Here is a 22,408-nt window from a genome sequence, read left to right on the forward strand (position 1 = left end):
AAACATACTCGCCCTCCCTGAAATAGCTGCAATTTCTGAAAATAAAATAAAACTCTTCGACCGGAACAGTTGCGAGTGGGAAAGGACTTCAAGGATCGTGGGGTTGTACTGACTCCGCTTCGTCACAATTCGGTAATGGTAGAAGACATAATCGTTCAACAGGACGTTTCAAGAAACCGCTACTGGTCTTGAGTGTGACTACTCTAACAACGTCATCGGGTCCAGGGTGCAGCTGGTGAATTCTGGCCATTTTCCATCGTAGTGGCGGTTGGTTATCATCTTGGATCACCACTAGTTTTCCTATCTCAATTTTCACTGCGGGTTTCCAACGTTTCATCCTACCTTGAAGTTGAGTAAGATAATCCCTCTTCCATCTTTTCCAAAACTGTTGGGCCTTTTGTTGAACAAGATGCCATTGCCTTAAACGATTCGTGGGAATATCAGTAAAATCACATTCTGGTAGGCTCTGTAGCGATGAACCAATAAGAAAATGAGCTGGCGTTAATGGTTCTAAGTCCCCAGGATCTTCCGTCAATTGCGTTAAAGGTCGCGAATTAAGACAACCTTCAATCTGAGTGATCAGAGTGTTCATGTCTTCGAAGCTCAGAACGCTATCTCCCATCACCTTCAGCAAGTGCTTTTTCGCTGATCGTACAGCAGCTTCCCAGAGGCCTCCGAAATGGGGTCCGCTAGGAGGGCTAAAATGCCATTGGATGCCTTCTTCATTGCACTCCTTGGTGATCTTGTCGCGATGTTCTCGGTTTTTTAGAAAACTGATCAAGTTCGTCAACTGATTTTTTGCCCCAACAAAATTAGTTCCATTATCCGAAAATATATCGCTGGGTTTACCACGACGTGAAATAAATCGTCTCAATGCTTGAAGAAAGCGTTCCGTTGATAAGTCTGTCACTAGCTCCATGTGTACAGCTTTGGTGCAGAAGCAAATAAATACGGAAACGTATGCCTTCACTGCTGTTCGACGTGGACCAAGTCTTACGTATACTGGTCCGAAATAATCCACTCCTGTGTGAGAAAAAGGTCTCGAAGCAGTTACTCTCGAAGATGGCAATTCTCCCATAAATTGTTGGATGGTCGATGGGTTCGAACGATAGCATTTCAAGCAATTGTGAACCAATTTTCGGGCTAGACTTCTTCCTCCTAAAGGCCAATAAAAAAGTCTAACTGTGGCTAAAAGTAGTTGGGGACCAGCGTGTAATAGTCTTTCATGAAAACATGTCAGTAGTTTTCGAGTGAAAATATGGCGAGCTGGTAAGATTGATGGATGTTTCGTAGCTTCCGATGCTTGTGATTGGTTGAGTCTTCCTCCAATTTTCAGAAGTCCATCCTCCTTGGATATATAAGGGCAGAACCATTTAAGAGGTGATTTCGACGACACAGCTGATCCGTTTGATACAGCCTTCCATTCATCGGGAAATGATTCAATTTGCACTCTTCGAATGAGGACTCCTTCAGCTCTGCGCATTTCGATTGTCGTTAAAGGTTCCGGTTTCTTCCTCCTTCCCTTTGGTAGTTTGAGAAGATCCATTAGGCGCAGCCAATAAGCAGTACGACGGATCAGATCATGATATGAATCAAATTTAGATATGTACCAAACATTAAACTCTTCGTACGATGAGGCAGTATTGATTGCTACGCAACGGCGACGCTCCTCTTCTCCTTCTTCGCTAGTTTCTGGACTTTGCCTTGGCCACTGTTCGCGATTGTTCTGCAACCAATTCGGACCGCTCCACCACATTTGGCTGTCAATTATGTTGTCTGGATTCAATCCGCGTGATATGAGGTCTGCTGGATTTTCGATTCCTCTTACATGGCTCCAATGACATCCTTCCGACAAACCTTGGATTTTGGACACCCTGTTGGCCACAAAGATCGTCCATGTAGCAGGAAAGGCCTTGATCCAACGTAACACGCAAGTAGAGTCTGTCCAAAAGTAGACCTGAGCGTCAATGCGAATCGCCTTTCTCACCTTTTGGCAGAGTTGAGTTGCTAGGAGGGCACCACACAGTTCAAGCCTTGGCAGGGATTGTGTTTTCAAAGGTGCGACCTTTGATCGTGACGCTAACAATCGAACAAGGGTTTGTCCTGATGCATCCTTGCTCCGTAGGTATAAACAGGTTCCGTAGGCCTTCAAGGAAGCGTCAGAGAAACAGTGAATTTGCAGGGATACTGCAGAAGGAATAACTATACAACGATCAACTTCAATCTCCTGCAATCGTGGTAGTTGTTGATAGAATCGCCACCAATCCTCACTAACCTTCGAAGGAACCGGATCATCCCAATCTAGTTTTTCACCGTTTTCACCTTGCATCATCCACAAGCGTTGCATAAAAATTTTGGCTTCAACGATAACAGCTCCAATCAGCCCGGTTGGGTCAAACAGTGTAGCGATAATCGAGAGAATCCTTCGTTTCGTGAGTTGTTCAGTAGGAACCAGCTTGGGGATTTGGAACTTAAATTTCAACTTATCCGTTCCGGGAATCCAAACCAAACCTAAGGTGGTCACCGATGAATTCGAGTCCAAGTTAATTTCCTTAGTTTTGGGAATGGCTAAGTTTTCCTGTGGAATTCCTTCCAAAACCTTAGAACAATTCGATGCCCATTTCCGTAGATGAAAACCTCCTGCTTCCATCATTCCCTGCAGTTCCGCTCTTAGCCTCGACGCCCTTTCAATGTCATCTGCCCCTGTTATTACATCATCCATGTATGTATCCTCTGCCACAGCAACGGCCGCTAAAGGAAATCGGTGACCTTCATCGATTGCTAGTTGTTTCAAGGTTCTAGTAGCTAGAAATGGTGCCGGTTTAGTTCCGTAGGTGACCGTACATAGTTCGTAGGTTTTGATCTCATCCATGGGTGAAGCACGCCAGAATATACTTAAGAATCGAAGATCCGTAAGGCAAGACCAAATTTGCCGGAACATTTTCTCCACATCAGCAACAACCATGATCTGTCTAGTTCGTCCACGAATGATAATCGCTCGCAAATCCTCCTGAATCACCGGTCCTGCGTAGAGGGCATCATTCAATGATATTCCGGTCGATGTTTTACAGGACGCATCGAATACGACTCGCACCTTGGTTGTCGTAGACGATTCCTTCACCACAGGATGGTGTGGTAGGTAACACCTTTTGATATCGATGCCTGTAATTTCCTGAACCTCCTTCATGTGTTCTAATTGTTGATACTCCTCCATGAAGGCCACGTACTGTTGACGTAAGTTGTTATCCTTCGCCAACCTGCGTTCCGTGCTGTAGAAGCGCCGCAGAGCTATATCCCTCGATTCACCCATACGCTTCAGCATAACTTCATTCCTGGGGAGAGTGACTATATATCGACCATCATCTGCTCTCTGAACTGTGCGTTGATATTGTTCCTCACAAAATGCTTCATCAGGTGATGAATTGCTTTGTTCTCCAACTTCTTCGCATTCCCAGAAACGAGTAAGAAGATCCTCAAGTCGATTCGAGACTGACAGATTACAGTTGACCTGAGTTATCGCCTTAGGTAATGCCAAGGTACCACATACCACCCAGCCAAACACCGAATCGATCAACGTGGGCATGTTATCTCCGAGCGATATTTTGTGTTCGATGACGAACAAACTGAAGAATAGCTCAATACCTAGAACCATATCCACTCCAGTTGATTTAAAAAATCCTGGATCCGCAAGGTTAATACCTTGGGGAATCGACCATCCTGATGCGTCCACCGTTGTAGTAGGAAGGTTTATCGTTACCCTTGGTAAAACCAAGAAATTCACTGACCGAGCAAATTGCGAAATCCTTGATCGAACCTTGATCTGAATTTGATGCTTCACCAGTGTTGATGTTTGACCGATTCCTTGTACCTTGATGTCAACCTTAGTCCGAACCACCTTTAAAAGTTGACTGAACCTTTCCGAAATGAAGTTACATTCGGAACCCGAATCTAGGAGGGTACGTACTGGATATTTGTTGCCCTCGCTATCCTCAACTAGAATAACCGCAGTGGACAGAAACACCTTCGACGTTGTTCTGCTCACTGTGTTGCAAGTAGACACTTCCTTTAGTGTTTCCGAAGTTGCTATGTTCGCAACTGCATCCATTGAAGAAGTAGAAGCATCAGCGTCTTCCGGAGAAGTAGAAGATGTATTGTTCCTTAAAGTCGAAGTATCGTCCAGATTAGATTTGAAACAAACCAGTGTGTGGTGTCGCCCCCTACAATTTCGACAAGAGTACTTCGACCGACAGTCCTTTCCTTGATGTCCTGCTCTAAAACAGTTTCGGCAAAGTAAGTGTTTCCGCAGAACAGCCTCACGATATCTTACAGGCAACCTTTGGAAAACAGGACAGGTGTATAGATAATGATTTTCTGAACAACAGACACAACTAGAGGCCAATGATTCTGTAGAATTGTAGCTCGCCTTGACCGTTTGACTCCTTTGTCTTGGTGCGGAAGACTGTACAATCCTGGATTCAACCGGCTTGATTGGTAAAGATTCCAACACTTGAATATGTCGTTGTAAGAATTCCAACATTTCCTTCAACGAATCCTTTTCCTTGGTTGACGACTGTTCCTCCCATGATCGACGAGTTGCTGGATCTAGTCGACAAGACAGCATATTAACCAAAAGCAGATCCTTATAGTCCTTGGCCTCAACTATCTGATCTAATATCTGTACAGTCCTCTCAAATCCCTCGACTAAAGCTTGCAATTCCAAAACTGATTCCTTATACACGGATGGTAGACTAAAGAGATATTGGATTTGCCTCTTCCTGAGTTGTTTGCTATCGTCATAGCGCTTCATGATTATGTTCCAAGCAACGTGATAATTGGCTCCGGTTATTGGAAGTGGATCGATAAGACCCTTTGGTTCACCTTGCAAGCATCCTTTCAAATAATGCATCTTTTCTACATCCGGTAAATCCGTCCGAGAGTGGATGAGCGATTTGAATAAATCGCGAAAACCAAGCCATTCTTCAATGTCCCCCTTGAATGACTGAAGTTTGATTTGAGGTAATCTAACGTGATCTGACGCCGTTTGCATGGAAACATTATGGATTGAAGTTTCCCTAGCAGATTGTTGTTGTAGAAGTTCTAACTTTTCTAACAAAAAGGCCTTCACATCGTAGTATTGATTACTGAACTGCTGTCTCTCCTTAGCGTATTTGTCCTCATCTGCAACATACTCTTCATGGGATTTGATTTCTACCAAAGCTTCACAAAAATTTTCCCAAAGCTCATCTAACTTGATCACCCTAACCTGAATCTGACTTGCGCTAGTATTATCTTTGAAGTTGTTGACAAAATGACGAATATCTCCGAACATCGATTGCGTTTCCTTGAGTTTCAGTTGCACAGCTCGTAAGGTTGGTGTCTTTTTATTTCCAGGACCAAGCATGATGATTGATTCTCGCAGTCCAAGTATTCACCAATAAAGAAAGGTTCAGGTGTAGTACCAAAAAGAATGTCTAGCTACGGCTAGACATATACTAAGTAAGACTGACCTGACAGAACAGTCGCTCCGACCCAAATCGGAATTATAGATCCAAATTAATCGATATCAACAGAGGTAAGCTGATCAGCTGTTCCAACAGTTTCATTCATTCAAGGTCAGGGTTGCAGTTCCAATCACTCGCATATAGTATTGGTCAAAGAGAATAAAAGCGCAATGTAGTATCCAAATAGACCTAGCTTCTGCAGGCCATATACTTTAGCACTAACCTTAACAGAGCTTCGTAGTAGTGTTGGGCTATTCGCAACGTTATGTGAACCAATGTACGATGTGTATGTAGATTCGTGCCAATACAATCTCAGGATATGCAGAGTATGTGTAGAATAGGAAATATTTATGTAGTATCACAAGTTGTCAGGCCTCGGCTGGCCATATACCGTAGTAACTAACCTGGCAGGAAAGTTGACTACGATGAAATAATAAAATATCCAGCCGTAAGCGATAAACAACTAATGTAGGGGCTCATACAGCGCTCGGGTTTAGGTAGTGTAACAGTTCAGGCCGAAGAGGATTATACGATTATTTATGTGTAATTTCTGTGTTGTCCAAGCTTGCCTGAACACATACTATTGTTCACTAACCTGGTACACCGTATTTGCTGACTTCCTCTTCGGGCGATTTATTGTGATGACCTCTGTTTGTTTACAACTCTATCGCCAGATTCGGTCCAGACGAAGTGTAGACTGACAAAGGTGATCGTGTGGGGATTCCCTTGTTGATGACTGATGACGTACGACGATTACGTAAGGAGGTTCCAGATGCGGTAATTCTGGCGTATTGTTGTGTCACTTGCCGATCCGAGGGTGGTATTCACAGAAATGTGTTCAAGTAGAATTGAAGGTGTGGTGTTAGAAATCGATCAAATTGCTTCGGCTGGACATATACATTTGAGCAGTTACCTTTGAAAATAAATACTGCTTGCCAATCCAGCACTATACAAATTGTCCAAAAGTGTCTTCAGTTCGGTCGAAATGAACATTCACCGAAGAATCCGTTGATCGATAGATGCTTGCACGTTTGCCGTCGGGTGTCGTTATGAAGATTGATTAGTAACAATTCACGGTTTCCAGCTTCGGCTGGACATATAATGTAGCTATACTGACCTACACAATAGCTGACGGTACTGATGCCCAAACCAGAAGAGGTGATCAATATGGTGGTGCCTTTCAAAGTCCTTCCAGTAGCGATGGCGTGTCCTTTGTCCTTGCGCGGACTGTTAAAGTGGTGATATGGCGGTTCCAATGGCGATTTAGTGGATACAATAGTGCCTTGGTGGATCCAATGGCGCTTTCCGAGCGTGAATTGTTGTGGTGAAAAGTCCTACCGGGGCTCCCTGATCCGGTTCGAAGGACCAAATGTCGGGGTGTAATCAATTCCTTCCTACCAATCGATTTCCAGTTGCAGCAATCCAAACCGCTCGTTCCTAAAGCGGGTTGAAGGTGTAGGATGAATCCAAGTGGACTGTAGACTGTGACACACAATCCCGACACTGCCAAGTTCCACAATTCTTCGTTTATAATATAATAACGACGCGACGTACAAGCAATACACAATTTATTTTAGGGCAAACAAAATACTACTTTTAACATTTATTACACAATGGACTTAAACTAATATTTCGAATCTACTTAATAGTTATACAAAAATAGACCGTCGACCGGACACCGTGGTTGATATGTAGCAACTAAAAAATGCATTCCTTATTTCCTAACACTAATCCGAATCCAGACCCGATCAGTATACGCTTGCTTCGTGACGTCATCGTTCCGAACTCTCCGTTAATTTCGGATGATGTCTTTATCGCTCCTCTCATCTCTCGATCAATCGGCCTATATACTGCATCGCACACAGATCCACAGCTTTAACCATAGGCGTATGCGGGCTACTTCGTCGGAAACAATTCGGAAACGATTCCAAATCGGATCCTGACTAACCTCTCAAAGTTTGAACCCATTTGGTGAGAGACTGAGATGGCACAAACCATTTGAAGTTTGTATGGGAATTACTATGGTAAAACCATATCGGTCTGCTTCAAAAGCTTTCAACTGTACTTGAGGGAAATTTTCCCAGCTGCTTGTTTTCCTGTCTCGTTTTACATAGAAACGATCTTCAGCAAAGTTGTAGTTGAGAAAATTTTCTATAAGAATGGCTATCGAACTGTTTCGCAGCTCAATATGGAAAAAGACTAGAAGGCAATGAACAAAAAGTTGAGATTTCCCATAGTAATTAACATGTAAAGTTCAAATGGCTCGTGCGAAGTCTGTTTCTAACCAAATGAGTTGTAACTTTGGGAGGCTAAACAGGACCCGATTCGAAACCATTTAAGCACTGTGGAGCGAAAAAGTCAAATTTTGCATCAGTCTAGTATCCATGTGTGGGTAAAAGGGATGATTAAATAGGAAATAGCCTGGAGGTAATATCGTTTAAATGAATTAAAAAATAATCGAAACTGCTTTTGTTAACAATAGCAGTAACGTGAAATTTTCCAAACAAGCTACATGCATCCATGTTAACTAACACAACCAAAATTTGCCAATCTTGAGTTTGCGTGTGGGGCCTCAAAACTGTAAGAAGTAGTTGCCATTTGCTCACATGTATACAATGATCCTGTTTTTGAGTTGTTTTCACCAAACCTCAACGTCAAAGTACTCAATAAAAGTACTACAGAATTGTGAAGAATAAGAGATTTAATTAAAATAAATGTTTCAGAAAAAATCAACTTAAGCAAATTTTTAGGGATATCGGAAAAAGAAAATGTGTCTTCACTCCATTAACAATACTAAAATAAATATTAACCTTTCAGTACTCGCACTGATGTACAAAGTTTAACACGAAAAACTTGCTGGAACTCGCTCAACGTGAAACTAAACATGGTTCATGAAATTTTATACCCACGTCCAATAGACCAATGCTTAAAAAAAATAGTGAAAGGTTATTTAATGATTTAAGTAAATTCCCAAGATTCTGAGGCTTTGAAATTTGTGTAGAGTCTGCAACTAGAACTTTTCTTCAAAATTTGGGATTAATAAACAATCTTCGTGATGCGAGATTTGGAGAAAAAATAGTTAAAATGTGAGATTATGTATTTTTATCACAGATTTGAAAAATATATATTATATTTATTAAATAGTCTTTCAGTCATAATATTCAAGGCTCTGAGGCTTGGAAGCATTTTAAGGGTTATAACAAATTACATAACAATCTACAGAATCTTGCGGACAAACCCTGGAAATTTTAGTAAAATTCAAAAGTATTCAAAGTGTTGATTTCAAACAAATATTGAGGAGGAATCCCACATAGTTTTCGAGGGAGAAGTTCTGAGCAGAGTTCCAGAATTATTGTAACATAAAGTACTTAGAAATTGTTAGAAGAATTTGGAGGGATTTCTGTGGAGAAGATTGCAACTTCTAGATTAAATTATTAGGTATTTTTTGAAGATTTCAAAAGGGGTTGTGAAAAAATAATTAAAGAAAATTCCTACGTAATGCTGAGGAGATTTGTATGAGGATCGTGAGAGAAAAGACAGATGAATTTTAAGAAGAATTCCAAGCGAATTATGATGAGAATTCAAAAAGAGACAGAGTTCTAAGAGTATTCTGGCGATAATTTCAGCCCTAATGCGAAAGATTCATCACAGAGCTCCAACAAAATTTATTGTAAAAAAAAATGCTAATAATTATAACGAAATTCTTTAAAATACTCCTAGGGAATTCTAAATAAAATTTCGAAAGTTTGTGCTGTTTCGAATAGAGTTAAAAGAAAATTATGAAAAGAATTTCAAAGGTTCAAGAGGATTCTAAGACGGATTCCAATCAAATTCTTAGAAGGGGTTTCAAGAAAATTCCAAAAAGACTTCAACGGTAGTTATTACGCAGAGTGTTTTCTGGTTAATTTCAGAAGAATTCCATGATAATTCAGAGCAGGATTCCAAGTTTATTCTGGAATTCATATCAAGAGAATTTTGAATAAAATTAAAACCCCAGAAAAGAATAGTTCAGTTTCAGTTTTTATAAATATTTATCTCTAAAGTCCAGCATCTTCAATATTTTGTTTTAAGATCCATGAACTTTACATCTGAAATTGAAACGACAAAAATCAATTTGAAATAATGCTGAGTGATTGAATTCTAAAAACAATAAGATGGGAATCTGAAGAAAATTATGCAGCAAATAGAGGAATACATTTTGGTTTTGATTTTTTTTTTTTAAATCACTCTGTTTTAATGATTTATTCTGAAATTCTAGTGTAAAAATGTATTCCTATGGTGTGGCTAATTTATTTTTCCCGGTTGTCTCATCGAATTCCCGGGTTTTTTTTCCCGGTTTCCCGGTTACTTTTCAAATTGTCTAATATTTTCTAATCAACATGAAGTGCCTGCCTAATATCTAGAGGACTTTATAAAGGTTTTTGATCGAAAGTAGGCCTGTGAAAAAAAAAATCCTGATCAACTTGCTAACTGAAAAAAATATCTTAGGAACATGATTTGGAAAACTGTACATTTGGAGATCTTCAGAATAATTCCTGATCAACCTGATGTCGTGACAAAATATCCAAAGGACTTTTTGTAGGTCTTTGGTCAATTTAAGGTTTTTAGAAATAATTCCTGATTAATCCCGCTATCTTGCGATACTATCTAAGAGGCATGACTTGATATGTGGAATAATTAAAGATCTACAGAATAAAACATGATTAACCATAATTCTTCACAAAATATCCAAAGGAATTTATGCAGGTCTTTGATCAACTAAAAGTCTGTGAAAAGATTGCTGATGCACCTGCAATCCTGATAAATTGTCTGAATAACATGGTTTGCATTATTGACCAGTAATAATACCTGATCATTGTCTTCACAAAATATCCAAAGTATTTTACGCTGGTCTTTGAAAAATTAAAGGTTTTTAGAATAATTTCTAAATATCCTGCTATTTGGCAAAAATATCTTAGAGACATTATTTGATCTATTAAACAATTGAAGATCATCAGAATAATTCCTTATCAACCTGAAGTCTTGAGAAATGATACAGAAATCAATATGGAGGACTTTGATCCACTGAAGATGTTGGAATATTTCCAAATCATCCTTTTATCTTGAGAGAATAGCATGGAAATAATAATTAATTTATTGAACAATTGGAGATCTACATAATAATACCAGATCAACGAGAAGTCTTGACAAAATATCCAAAGATCTTTTTGGGGATCAATTCTTTGAAATAATTCCTGATCAACCTAATGTCTTGACAAAATATCCCATAATCACATATCAGTCACATCTTTGCTTGATTTCCTATCCATATGGGACTGATATGCGATTATGGGCAGTTTATGCAGTTCTTTGATCGATTGAAGATTTTAGGAATAATTCTGGATTAACCTGTTATCTTAAAGAAATGCCTTAGATACATGATTTGAAATACAGAATACTTGGAGATTAATAAAATAATACCTGACAAACTAGTAGTCCTTAATAATTATCCAGATGGGGTTATGACGGTTATGAGGTTGAACGTTTTTGGAATGAATTTTGATCAACCTGCTATCTTACAAGAATATTTAAGATACATGACAAGATAATCATTAATCAACCAAAACAATTGCCAAAATATCAAGAGAATATTAAGCAGATATTTGACAAACTGAAGGATATTAGAATAATTCCTGTTCAACCTGCTTTCTGAAAAATATCCTAGATATTAATTACTGGACAGTTAGAGACCTCCAGAATAAATCCTCATACCTCAAGTCTTGATAACGTATACAGAGAACACATCTGATCATTTGATGGTCACTGGAATAATTCCTGATTAACCTGCAATGATACGAGAACATCTAACAGACATGGTTTATTGAACGGTTAAAGATCTTCAGAGAAATATCTTTTCAACCACATGAATCGCCAAATTATCTAGAGAACATTATGCAGATCCTTGATCATCTGAAGGTCTTTGGAATAATCAACCTTGCGAGAATATCTTAGAGACATAATATGTTTTATTAAATAATTAAAGATCTTCAGAATAATAGGCAGAACATTCAGAATATTTTCTGAGCCACAGGAACGTTGGGTAGCTGACGATGTTCAGAATAATACCTGATCAACATGAAAACTTCCAGCGGTCTTCACCAATGTTTTTGATCACCTGATGGTCTTTGGGATAATTTATGAGCAACTTAGCATCGTAACAGAAAACCTTAGAGATGTGAAATGAGTTGTTGGACAGATGAAAATCTTCAGAATAAAATCTGATTATATTTTTTTTTTTGTAAATTAATTTATTTGTACAAGCTGAATCGAATAAACTTTACAGAGCCAAAATATCATTTGTGTTATCCATTATTAATATCTTAAATCTAAAGTTAAGGGAGTACTTTAGAGTACTCGCTGTCGTCTCGAGGTTAGCGGAGATTTACAGTTTCATTGATGAGGAGAGGGAGAAGGAGGTTTGAAATATGAGAAATCTGATTTGCGTTGCTGGATAGCAAGATATCTTCAGAATACCTTACTAGGGGAAATAGATGTAATGTCGGCTTAAATGCCCCTAATTTGGGCCCACAGATAAATTCAGTAATCGACTAAATTTTCAATAGCGACCAAAAATATCCATTAGTACCGGCCCAATGACGCGTTCAACTAGATAAAATTGATAAATAGAAGATTTTTAGCGATGGATCTAATCTTAGATCCATAGGCCAACATTAGAACCATTTCCCCTATAATATAATGGTATCATATGAGAATATCTGAAGTGTGATTTTAATTGTTGAACAGTTGTAAATCTTCAAAATAATACCTGAATAACAAGATTTTTGTCTTGAAAAATGCTCTAGAGAAACGTCGCTAGAACGATTCCACAGCCGCACGTAGTATTTGAGTATAGGCAGACGCACACTTTTTGCCTGTAGGTTTGAAGACACACTTCAAATGTCCACGTACATCGTACGGGTTAGGCAAAGAGTGTGCGTTGGCCCTTCACTCATTTTCAACTTCTATTCAATTTTCACACTGCCGTACTCTAACGGAACTATCTACCTTGCCTCTTCTAGGATCATTCTAATGAGCTAATGAATTATCACACTAAAGCCTCGTGTTAGATAGCATTTCCAACCAACGCTGCTCTAGAGGATTTTTTGGAGAAATCTGATCACCTGGAAGTCTTTGGAATAATTTCTGAGTAACCTGGTATCATGTGATTTGAATTGTTGGACAGCTGGTTTTGTTGAATTGATTGACAGGGTTAATTACTGCACTGCACTCGATGGCGCTGGGCCCCTGTTAACATTAACAAGGCCCTGTGTTCCGGGTACCATTACGGCTGTGGGAAAAATCTAACATGAGTCAAAATCTATCATGCGAAAAATCAATCAACATTGGCTACACCTGGTCATCCCAGGTGACAATTTTGGTTTCAAGAGGGTTTTATAGACCATGATTTAGACTTGTAGCATGCTTTAAAACCACTGTAAAACTTGCAATGTTACTTGGGATTTGCCGGCCCAAAGTGGCCAAAATCTGACTCAAATCCCATGAGATTTCGTTATTTAAGAGACTTTCAATTAGCTTAATCAGTTATGGCACGGTATCGTCAAACCGAAGACGGTGGGGAACGCCAAATTCAGTTTATGGATTTACTACAACATTCTTTAGAAAGTTTTACCACTTAATCAGGGGTACCTGCAATATATCTGGATATGAACAATGTAGTTTTGGATACTCATTATGACTTCCGTTAATCTTGTATTTGAATTCTTATGTGATATTTTACAGTCTAAAATCCTATTGAACACGTTTCTTAGCTCGAAGAAGCAATACAATGTGTTAAAATAGTGATCTGAGGCATGGCCAAAATACGTTCGTCATTACCTAGAGAAGTTATATTTTCGCCATGCCCTCTATCCAATTCTGACAGCTCATTGTTTTCCATTCATATACTCCATCCTGAGTAGAGCAGCAGTGCTAACTCAATCACACGTAATATTTAAAAATTCACTATATTAACACAAAAATTCAATAAAATTATAAACACATTCAGATGGTCCAAAATATGTTCCAAACCTGGCTCCACCAAGCCGCTTGAAGTAAAAAAGGTGGGCAAAAGTTAATAAAAAGCGTCCCCAGTATTTCCTGCATATTTGTTTGTCAAATTGCGTTGTAAAACTATTTGTTTCTTTTTTTTAAGACGGCATGTTATTCAGGAAGTAGGGGAATTTACGTATTCTCGTCAATCTAAGCAGCGTCTGCACTTCTACTAGCATTTTCTCAGCGTCACGCACATATATGATGTGTCTGTTTGTTTACATTCATCTGCTGCTTGCTTTTCTATCCATTCCAATCGACAGAATTTTTCAAAACGTTTTGAAAGCGTTTTTACAACGCTCCAAACTTCTCAGGTGAGTGTGACTATTGTCGGCAGCCTCTTTTTCTTCGGCAACCTTCCCATTAGAACTGCGTGTTAACCAGCTGTTCTATTATCGGCAACTCGAAATCAAGCCCATTTTGTAGTGCGTATGCTTTATTTGAAGAAAAATGTAGCATTACTGGATTGCTCGATCGTTCAAATATAATCAGATTGAAGCTGAAAGGCTAAAAAATCGTTTGGACACATTCAGGGAAGTGCGTTGATGGGAAAACATAGTGAAATTAACGTTTAAATTTTGGTTGCCGAAAACAGTCAATGAGTGCCGAAGCCAACATCTACCCTATTTAAAAGAAAAACAGATAATCGAAAGATTCGGTAAAGTCTTGTAGATATTTTTCGAAAAAATTGTTTACATTCAACGTCAAGAAGGAGCTCAAACTTTGAAGACAAAACCTTCATTTCTATAGCAAAAATCTTCACTTACCGGCTTGAAAATAATCTTCAGAATTCTCCATCGATTTCAACAAGTCTTCAAAATGTCTGCGGAAAATTTCTAATGTTTTCAAAATGAGGACATATTTTTCAAATCTGGCAGGGACTGCGTAGACATTTTATATGAAATAAAAAAAAAAAAATCATTCCTACACTGGAGAAAAAATATGTAATTTAAGAAGTAGAAACGAATTTTCTCAAAAAAGCTCAATTTTTGAAAATTGTGTACAAATATCTAAAAGCCGTTCACATATGGCACTCTTAATGAAAAAAATAAAAAAAATAAACCTGCATCAACTTTTTCATAACTGTACTGAACAAAACATGGCGCAGTTAGCTTAACTTGCTTTACTAGCCAAAGTTTTATCACCAGAAATGTGTAATTTAAATTTGAGAGGGTGCTTCATAAAGTTCATCTGCTTTGGAATGAAATTCATCGTGTTGGATTTCTTTCAGTGCAGACACGAAAAAGTTGTTGTTGGATAAACTGTTTTATAAAAAAAATGCTCAACTTTTAGATAGTTAAGTTGTTTTTCTGTGAAAAAAAAAATTATAACATTTAAAAATAATGATTTACAGATAAATTACTTGCTTTAACTTTTTTTTTTCAGTGTAGGAATATCATTTTTATTTTTTAGATGTTTTTTTTTTTAATAAAAGGCAAAGGCGCTGGTATCTTTTCTATCTAAGATTCTCAGACGTTTGGGTTCAAATGCCGACAGCAGCATTGTTGACTTTTTAAATCAGATAATCCATCTTGAACAAGAGTGCTAGTGCCCCGCGTTATGGCGATCTAAAAATAGGAAAACACTCAAAAAATATTTTACTTAAAATATGTTGAAAAGTCTATTAAAAATTCCACAATAACACATTAGGGTAAAATCTAAAAAGGGTACAAATACCCTATTTAGATTTTACCCTAATGTGTTATTTTTTAACAAGCTATGTTAGTTACCTGATATTTCCCTAACACTAGTTGTTATAATTTTGTTCCGAGCAGTCGATTTTTAATTAGGATTTTTGCTAATTTAACTACATCCGTGATCTAAATTTTAACATTTGTTTGTTACAAAAATCTGTGGTACAAAATAACACAATATTCTTGTTATTTCCTTCGGGTCGTGATGCTAAGTGGTTGTAGGATCATTAATCAATCTCGATCAAATCAAATTATATTCATGCTACTAACAATAGGATTGTGACAATTGCCCATACCTTACCGAATGGTAGAACTCAAAATTCCTGATCCTACAGTTCAACTATATCCTTTCACCCTAAACATGATGGGCATCATTATCGTCATCATCACCACAAAAAAATGTCTTTTATGTAGTTTACTTCTAACTTATCCTCATAATCTAAAACAAACCATATCAAACAACAAATCTAACAAACGACCAAAACAACCCTCATCCAGCTCTATATAATGGGCTCCACCAATCAACCCACCTCAGGATTCCCCCGAACTTTTTCCCATTCCCATTGTTTCTATAGTTGGTTGCGTGCGTCCATGTGTCTGTCAGCGTACGCGTTCCAATCCCCCGGAAAACCATATTTGTAGTTCCCATTTTGTTGGACTGTCAACAATTCTTCAAACTGAAACCGAATGGTCCCCACTGAAGGAAAATGAGCATCGGTCGGAAATGGTGGAGTCGCTGGCGGTAAACATTTACTCAGTCCAAGTTCCTTTCTCTCTCTCTCTCTCTTGTTAGATAGGCAGATTGGCAGTTAGTCAAAGAACCCCGGAGGAGGCCAGTGATTGATCGATCCTTAGGTCGTCGTCGTCGTCGTAGCTCGAAAAGACTCAACATTATCCTAAACAGTGATGCCGTGATGAGTGTGTGTGATGAGTATCCGTATAATTCCGTAGAATATAGCATAAATCTTTAGATCTGCGGGAAATTCCGTAGATCTGGCATCGCTGACCCTGACCCAGGGTAGTATAATCTATCCTCCAGTCCTGGCATGCACGGTGGGTCGTGAAAAAGTGTGTAACGCAAACGAACACACATTCACAAAAGGTTGAGGTTATGTTTGACATTTTTAATGGTGGGAGTCTTTTTTTCCCTGGCCTGGTTGCATGGTGAATTGGTGGAGCGGAAAACAAAACACCGCAAACCGCTTGCAGGGTGCACGGTGGGGTTTCTTTGTCTGATAGGGAAATAAATGAGAAACCCGTATCGTGATGGATGACGGCCCGCAGCTCTGACGAAGAGCGTGTAATTTGCTGTGGAAATTGTTTCCTAAGGGATTGATGGAATCGTTGGAGTGACACTTTCCGCCTACAACAGCGTGATTGGTGGTTGATGGAGATGGTTGTTTTTCTCCTTGTTGGGATCAAACATCGTTCTACTGAATTGATGACCGTTTGTTGCTTCGTTGGGGTCGAATTTTATGCGGTTAGAGCACAAGTCTTTCTTAGAAGTTTCTTCACTTTGTAGGTTTGCTGACAGTTTATACAACGGTATTTTTCTACGTTTAGGCTAGTCATTCGAGACTGGTACCTTTTCAAGACAGAAAAGTCCAAAGGACTTCGCGCCCAAATTAAGAGCACGTCCATTTCAAGCCTAAAGGAGGCAGGTTATTGATGACTATCTGAAACAGGTCGATACAGCTGTTTATGTGTGTGGCATTAATTTCATGTTCACTCTTAAGTGCAATGTGGGATATTTAAAAAACCAATTGGATCATTTATTCAAGTCCAGGATTTCTAAAAACTTCACGTATCACCCTTCACTTTTACTCATTAAGATGCAAAACCCACGGCCGTTTTGCCTCTTAAAGTGCTACACCAATTAAAAACCTCAAAACCCCTGTGTTAGTCGAATTTTCACGATCCGGACAATTCGATTCCCATGCAGTCCCCCCTCCAGACCTGCGACCGTCTCGGAACAGAGAACTGCCCATCAAATTTTCACGATATCCAATCGATCGACTTTCGTGCCTCCTCCCCAATTTGATTTTTTTTTTCACCCGCAAAAAAAGAGCAAAAATCCCACCCAAATGAACCTTTCATTGGAACGTGCCTATGCTGCGATTGCCAGCACGCAGCCAACCCGAAACGCGGACGATGGGACGGGAATGTTTTATAAATTCGCGTTTTTATTACGCCTATTTGTTTTATTGCTACTGCGTACCTAACCACCAGTTGGCCGGTTTCCCACGACTGCCACCGGCTGTGAGCTGAGAACAGCATTTGATGCAGTGGACTGGTGCTGCTAGCCACCATTTCATATGAAATCGAACCCCCCTTAAAAGTACGTTTGGTTTATACTTGTACGCGGCAAAGCGGTTCGTAGTGGTGGTCGTAACAGTGGTGGTCGTGGCAAATGGAACACTTGTGTGAATTTTGTGCAATAGGAAATCGTAAAGGTTTTAGCTTAAACGATACTATATAGATTCAGATTGCTCATGAACAATCGTTGGGGTTTAATCGTTAATAAAAATTCTATGTGCCTGAAATCTAAAAAAACAAGTCTCTTATTACAAGAATAGTTTTGAAACTCTCCTAAGTATTCCTTTAAATTTTACCTAAAATTTCCAATGAATTCTACTTCTTCTTTTGGAATACTTATAAAGGGTGATACGGTCAAAATTTGGTCAATATCAACTTGACGTATTTCTTTCAATTTTGCATTTAAAAAACCTGAACACCCCTCATTTTGAAGGTGTGTGTGTGTAGAATGTTGCTCCTATTTTGATTTTGGAATTCACTCTTCAGTTGTCAAAATGCCGTCCAAGCAAAAAGAGCAGCGTATCAAAATTTTGCTCGCGCATCGCGAAAATCCGAGCTACTCGCACGCAAAGTTGGCAAAATCGCTAAAAGTTGCCAAATCAACCGTTACAACTGTAATTAAAGTGTTTGGGGAACGTTTGTCGACGGCCAGGAAGTCTGGATCGGGGGGAAATCGAAAACCGGAAGCCGCTGAGACGACAAAGAGAGTTGCCGGTAGTTTCAAGCGAAACCCTAACCTCTCTCTCCGAGATGCCGCAAATAAGCTGGGTGTATCGTCTACAACCGTGCATCGAGCTAAAAAACGAGCCGGACTATCGACTTACAAGAAGGTAGTGACTCCAAATCGCGATGATAAACAAAATACGACGGCCAAAGCGCGATCCCGGAGGTTGTACACGACGATGCTGACGAAGTTTGACTGCGTGGTAATGGACGACGAAACCTACGTCAAAGCCGACTACAAGCAGCTTCCGGGACAGGAGTTTTATACGGCAAAAGGAAGGGGAAAGGTAGCAGATGTTTTCAAGCACATGAAATTGTCAAAGTTCGCAAAGAAATATCTGGTTTGGCAAGCCATCTGTACCTGTGGCTTGAAAAGCAGCTTTTTCATAGCTTCCGGGACTGTCAACCAAGAAATTTACGTGAAAGAGTGTTTGAATAAACGTCTGCTGCCTTTCCTGAAGAAACACGGTTGTTCCGTACTGTTTTGGCCGGATTTGGCATCTTGCCATTACGGTAAAAAGGCCATGGAGTGGTACGCCGCCAACAACGTGCAGGTGGTTCCCAAGGACAAGAACCCTCCCAACACGCCAGAGCTCCGCCCAATTGAGAAATACTGGGCTATTGTCAAGCGGAACCTAAAGAAGACCAAAAACACTGCTAAGGGCGAGCAGCAGTTCAAGGCAAACTGGCTTTCTGCGGCGAAGAAGGTGGACAAGGTGGCTGTACAAAATCTGATGGCAGGGGTCAAGCGTAAGGCCCGGCAATTCGGATTTGGAAAAGCGGAAGCCTAACTGAATATTTTTCCTGAATTTTATACAAATTGAACTTGAAAAAGAAATTTAATTTGATTTTTTAAATAAACGATTTCACCGATTTACACGCGTTTTCCCTTGACCAAATTTTGACCGTATCACCCTTTAAGAACCTTACAAATCCCTTAGAATTACCCTCAAAATTACCAGGCAATTTTAGGCAGAACTCTCTTGAAATCCTCTTATGATTGTGCTCAGAACTACCTTGGAAATCTCCTTACGTTTCATCTGGAACCTGGAGTTCAACAGAACTAACTTGAAAGGAAACCTCACATTTTACTTAAAGTTTTCCTAACAATTCTACCCTGGGAATTCTCCTCTGGATTCCTTTGAAACCATCCCTAGAGTTCCTTGGAAATTCTCATAATAATTATTCATTAAAGCTGTAAAACTTTAGCAAGCTCCTAAATAAAAAAAAATTACAGTCAACTCTCCATAGCTCGATATTGAAGGGACCATCGAGTTATAGAATTATCGCCTTGTAGAATTAAATTTTTTTTTTTTTGTCGTTAGTTTTAAGAATAATCTTAAATTATTCCCATCTACTCTAATATATATTCCTATTTATGCATATGAATTCGAAAAATGGTTCAAGAATGGATTTCCATGAGTAGTTAATTCCAAATAATAAGCCAAAAACACGCACAATATTGGTTTTATGAGGGTTCTATAGACCATTATTAAGGCTTGTAGAATGCTATAAAACCTCTATAAAGCTTGCAATGTTACTTGGGATAGGACTGTGAATTCTTGAAATTTAATTTTTCGTATGAAAGTTTATGGTTCATGAGACACTTGAAGTAGATGTTGGCTTTATATTTTATACAGCTTAAAAAAATAAATATTATGAGCAATGGTTTCAAAATAGAGAGGGAAAAATCTCGAATGAAGTATCTTGTACAAATATTCGACTGGCACATGGTAGACGAAATACGCGTATCTGTCAAGGATAAGCAAATAAGGTAGTGAAATTAAATGGAAATTACTAATCTTTCTCTCTTTCTTTAAACAGGTATTCCACTAAGACGCCAAGCCGAGCATTTTGAATACTTAAATTAATCATCCATCTCAGAATCTTAATTTTTTTTACCTAGTCAGATTAATTTTAGAATCTTTTACAGGATTTTTTTGGGTTTTGTTCAAGTATTTCTTTAAAATAATCGAAGAAACCCATCATCATACTAGCTACTATGTAGTAATACCACAGACAAACAGACATAACACTCGCAAGTTGTTCGTCGAACAAGCATTTAACGGACAATTTAAAAGTATCGTAGTTGGTAGTACCGCCACCTGTGGCGCGCATAGTCAATTCCCTTGCGTTTGACGTTTACACACTACCGCCATCTGTTAAGTGTAGTGCCCACCACAGTGTACTCAACAGATGGCGGTAATAGCGACGATGTTTTACAGTGAGAAATATTCAATGCGTTATGTCTGTTTGTCTGTGGTAATGCCCTCATAATTTTCTGCAAAACACTCTAGATTTTTTTTTTAAAGAAAACTCTTGAAATTTGCTCTGCAGTTTACTTCGAATTTCAAATAATTGAAGCATAATTACTTTAACATTCGCCTCATTAGAGAAATCATCACAAAAATATGATTCTTTTTGGAATTCTCAACAGCATTTTCATACTATTCATACAAAACTTAAATGGAATTGATCCTTAAATTACTTAAGAAATCTGATCACTAAGTCCTCAAAATATGCTTCAGAATGCTCATGCAATTCCACTTTCAGTTTCCATGAAATTCTCAAAGAAATTGCATTGGAATACTCCATGGAATTCCCTTCAGGCTCTACTAAGCAAATCTCCTCAGAATTCTTTTGGTATTCACTTTAAATTTACTTTGGAGTTATCCTCAGTGCTTCAGTCGAATTCTCCTCATAATTCACCTCCTTTGGAATTCTCTTCAGAATTCATTTAAAATTTTCCTTAAAATTAACCTGTAACCCTCCTCACACTTAATACAGGGTGTCTACTCAATCTAAGGAATCAAATTCCCTGAGTTTTCCAGGTTTATCCAGGTCAGATGAAAAAAATTCCAGGTGCATACAAATTATACACATTATTATTTTATCTATTTATCCATCTGGAATCCCTTTTATGTACTAATTGATTTATGTTATTTTCGATTGTTCAAACTTGGGCGTTGGTACTTATAAGTCGGCACAGCAAAAAAGTTATTGAATATTGCAGCAGAACAGATGCACATAGGTTGCTAAATATTAATTTGTACAATTTATGTTTGGTAAATGCACCAATAGTGGAGGTACGTTTTTACAATGTACTTCTATAGCGGCTTAGGGAGACTCTATAAGCCACCATAGAAACACATTGCACTAAAGTACTTCCACTATTGGTGCATTTAATCTACGCATAATTTGCGAAAAGAAATTATATCCATGGGTGTAATATTGTATTTGGTTTTTGCAATCACATAAGTTATTCATACAGTAGCATGCATTACGTCAATCAATATTACATTCTTTTTTGGTATTTGTGTAGTAGTTTTTTAATTCAAGAATATAAATACAAGACAGAAACCTGTCTACTATTTCGATAAAACGATATATCAAAATTTGATAACAATATGCTTTCAAAAACAAAATATAATTTTGATAATATGTTTGAGTCCAACTCTGTTTGGAAGATCAAGACAGAATAAATCATGGTTTCACATGTCTAAAATCTCTTAAGGTCCGTTTAGACTATCTGATTTTGGTCTGATGGTCTGATTTTGACCGCCGCCATAATGAAATCAGTCTGCTCGAATTTACTTTCGACACACTTTGTCGAACCCCCCTGTTTGCTGGTGTTCACACTGCTTGCACATGTCGAAAGAAATACTTCCATCATGAATTACCGGAAAATTTCTCTAGTTTCAGCAGACGTATTTATATTATTTTAAATAAAATGAGAAAGAGAAGGTGAGCTTTGTGGAGTAGGAAATGGTTGCTCGGGAGGAACACCGGGATTCAAAAAAAAGGTGCTAGAAGATTTTCCATACAGTTCCATAATTGTTTTTCAGTAGTGGCTCAGTTGAATTATCTATAAGATATGGACGAGTATAATTAGTACACGGAGGAACTTAAATAAGCATTGACTTTTTTAATAGAAAATCCAACTGCAATGTTTAGGTCCTAAGTAATATTGGCAGATTCTCTTCGTTAACTTTCTCTTTGTCCACGGCCATGTAAAAACATTCCCAGGTAGAAGCTGTTATCTAGCATCTAAGGCCGCGGCCAGGGTAGACGCGTTTATTATTATTC

The 22,408-nt window shown here is 38.5% G+C and overlaps 2 protein-coding genes across 3 annotated transcripts in view; both read right to left on the reverse strand.

The window, feature by feature from the left end:
• The window catches only part of sfl (N-deacetylase and N-sulfotransferase sfl), a 601,701-nt gene that overhangs the window by 357,388 nt on the left and 221,905 nt on the right, over window positions 1–22,408 (reverse strand). The gene's annotated exons all lie outside the window — the stretch shown is intronic.
• On the reverse strand, window positions 89–5,401 carry LOC135709584 (uncharacterized). Its single transcript, XM_065231976.1, has one exon. The coding sequence runs from the start codon at window positions 5,399–5,401 to the stop codon at window positions 89–91; it is 5,313 nt and encodes a 1,770-aa protein (XP_065088048.1).

Source organism: Ochlerotatus camptorhynchus, unplaced genomic scaffold (genome assembly GCF_037179485.1).
Source record: "Ochlerotatus camptorhynchus isolate MF236.1 unplaced genomic scaffold, CSIRO-AGI_Acam_v1.1 ptg000361l, whole genome shotgun sequence".
NCBI lineage: Eukaryota > Metazoa > Arthropoda > Insecta > Diptera > Culicidae > Ochlerotatus > Ochlerotatus camptorhynchus.

Coding starts and splice junctions, on each gene's coding strand:
- LOC135709584 (XM_065231976.1), bottom strand. CDS start 5,401: ATGCTTGGTCCTGGAAATAAAAAGACACCAACCTTACGAGCTGTGCAA.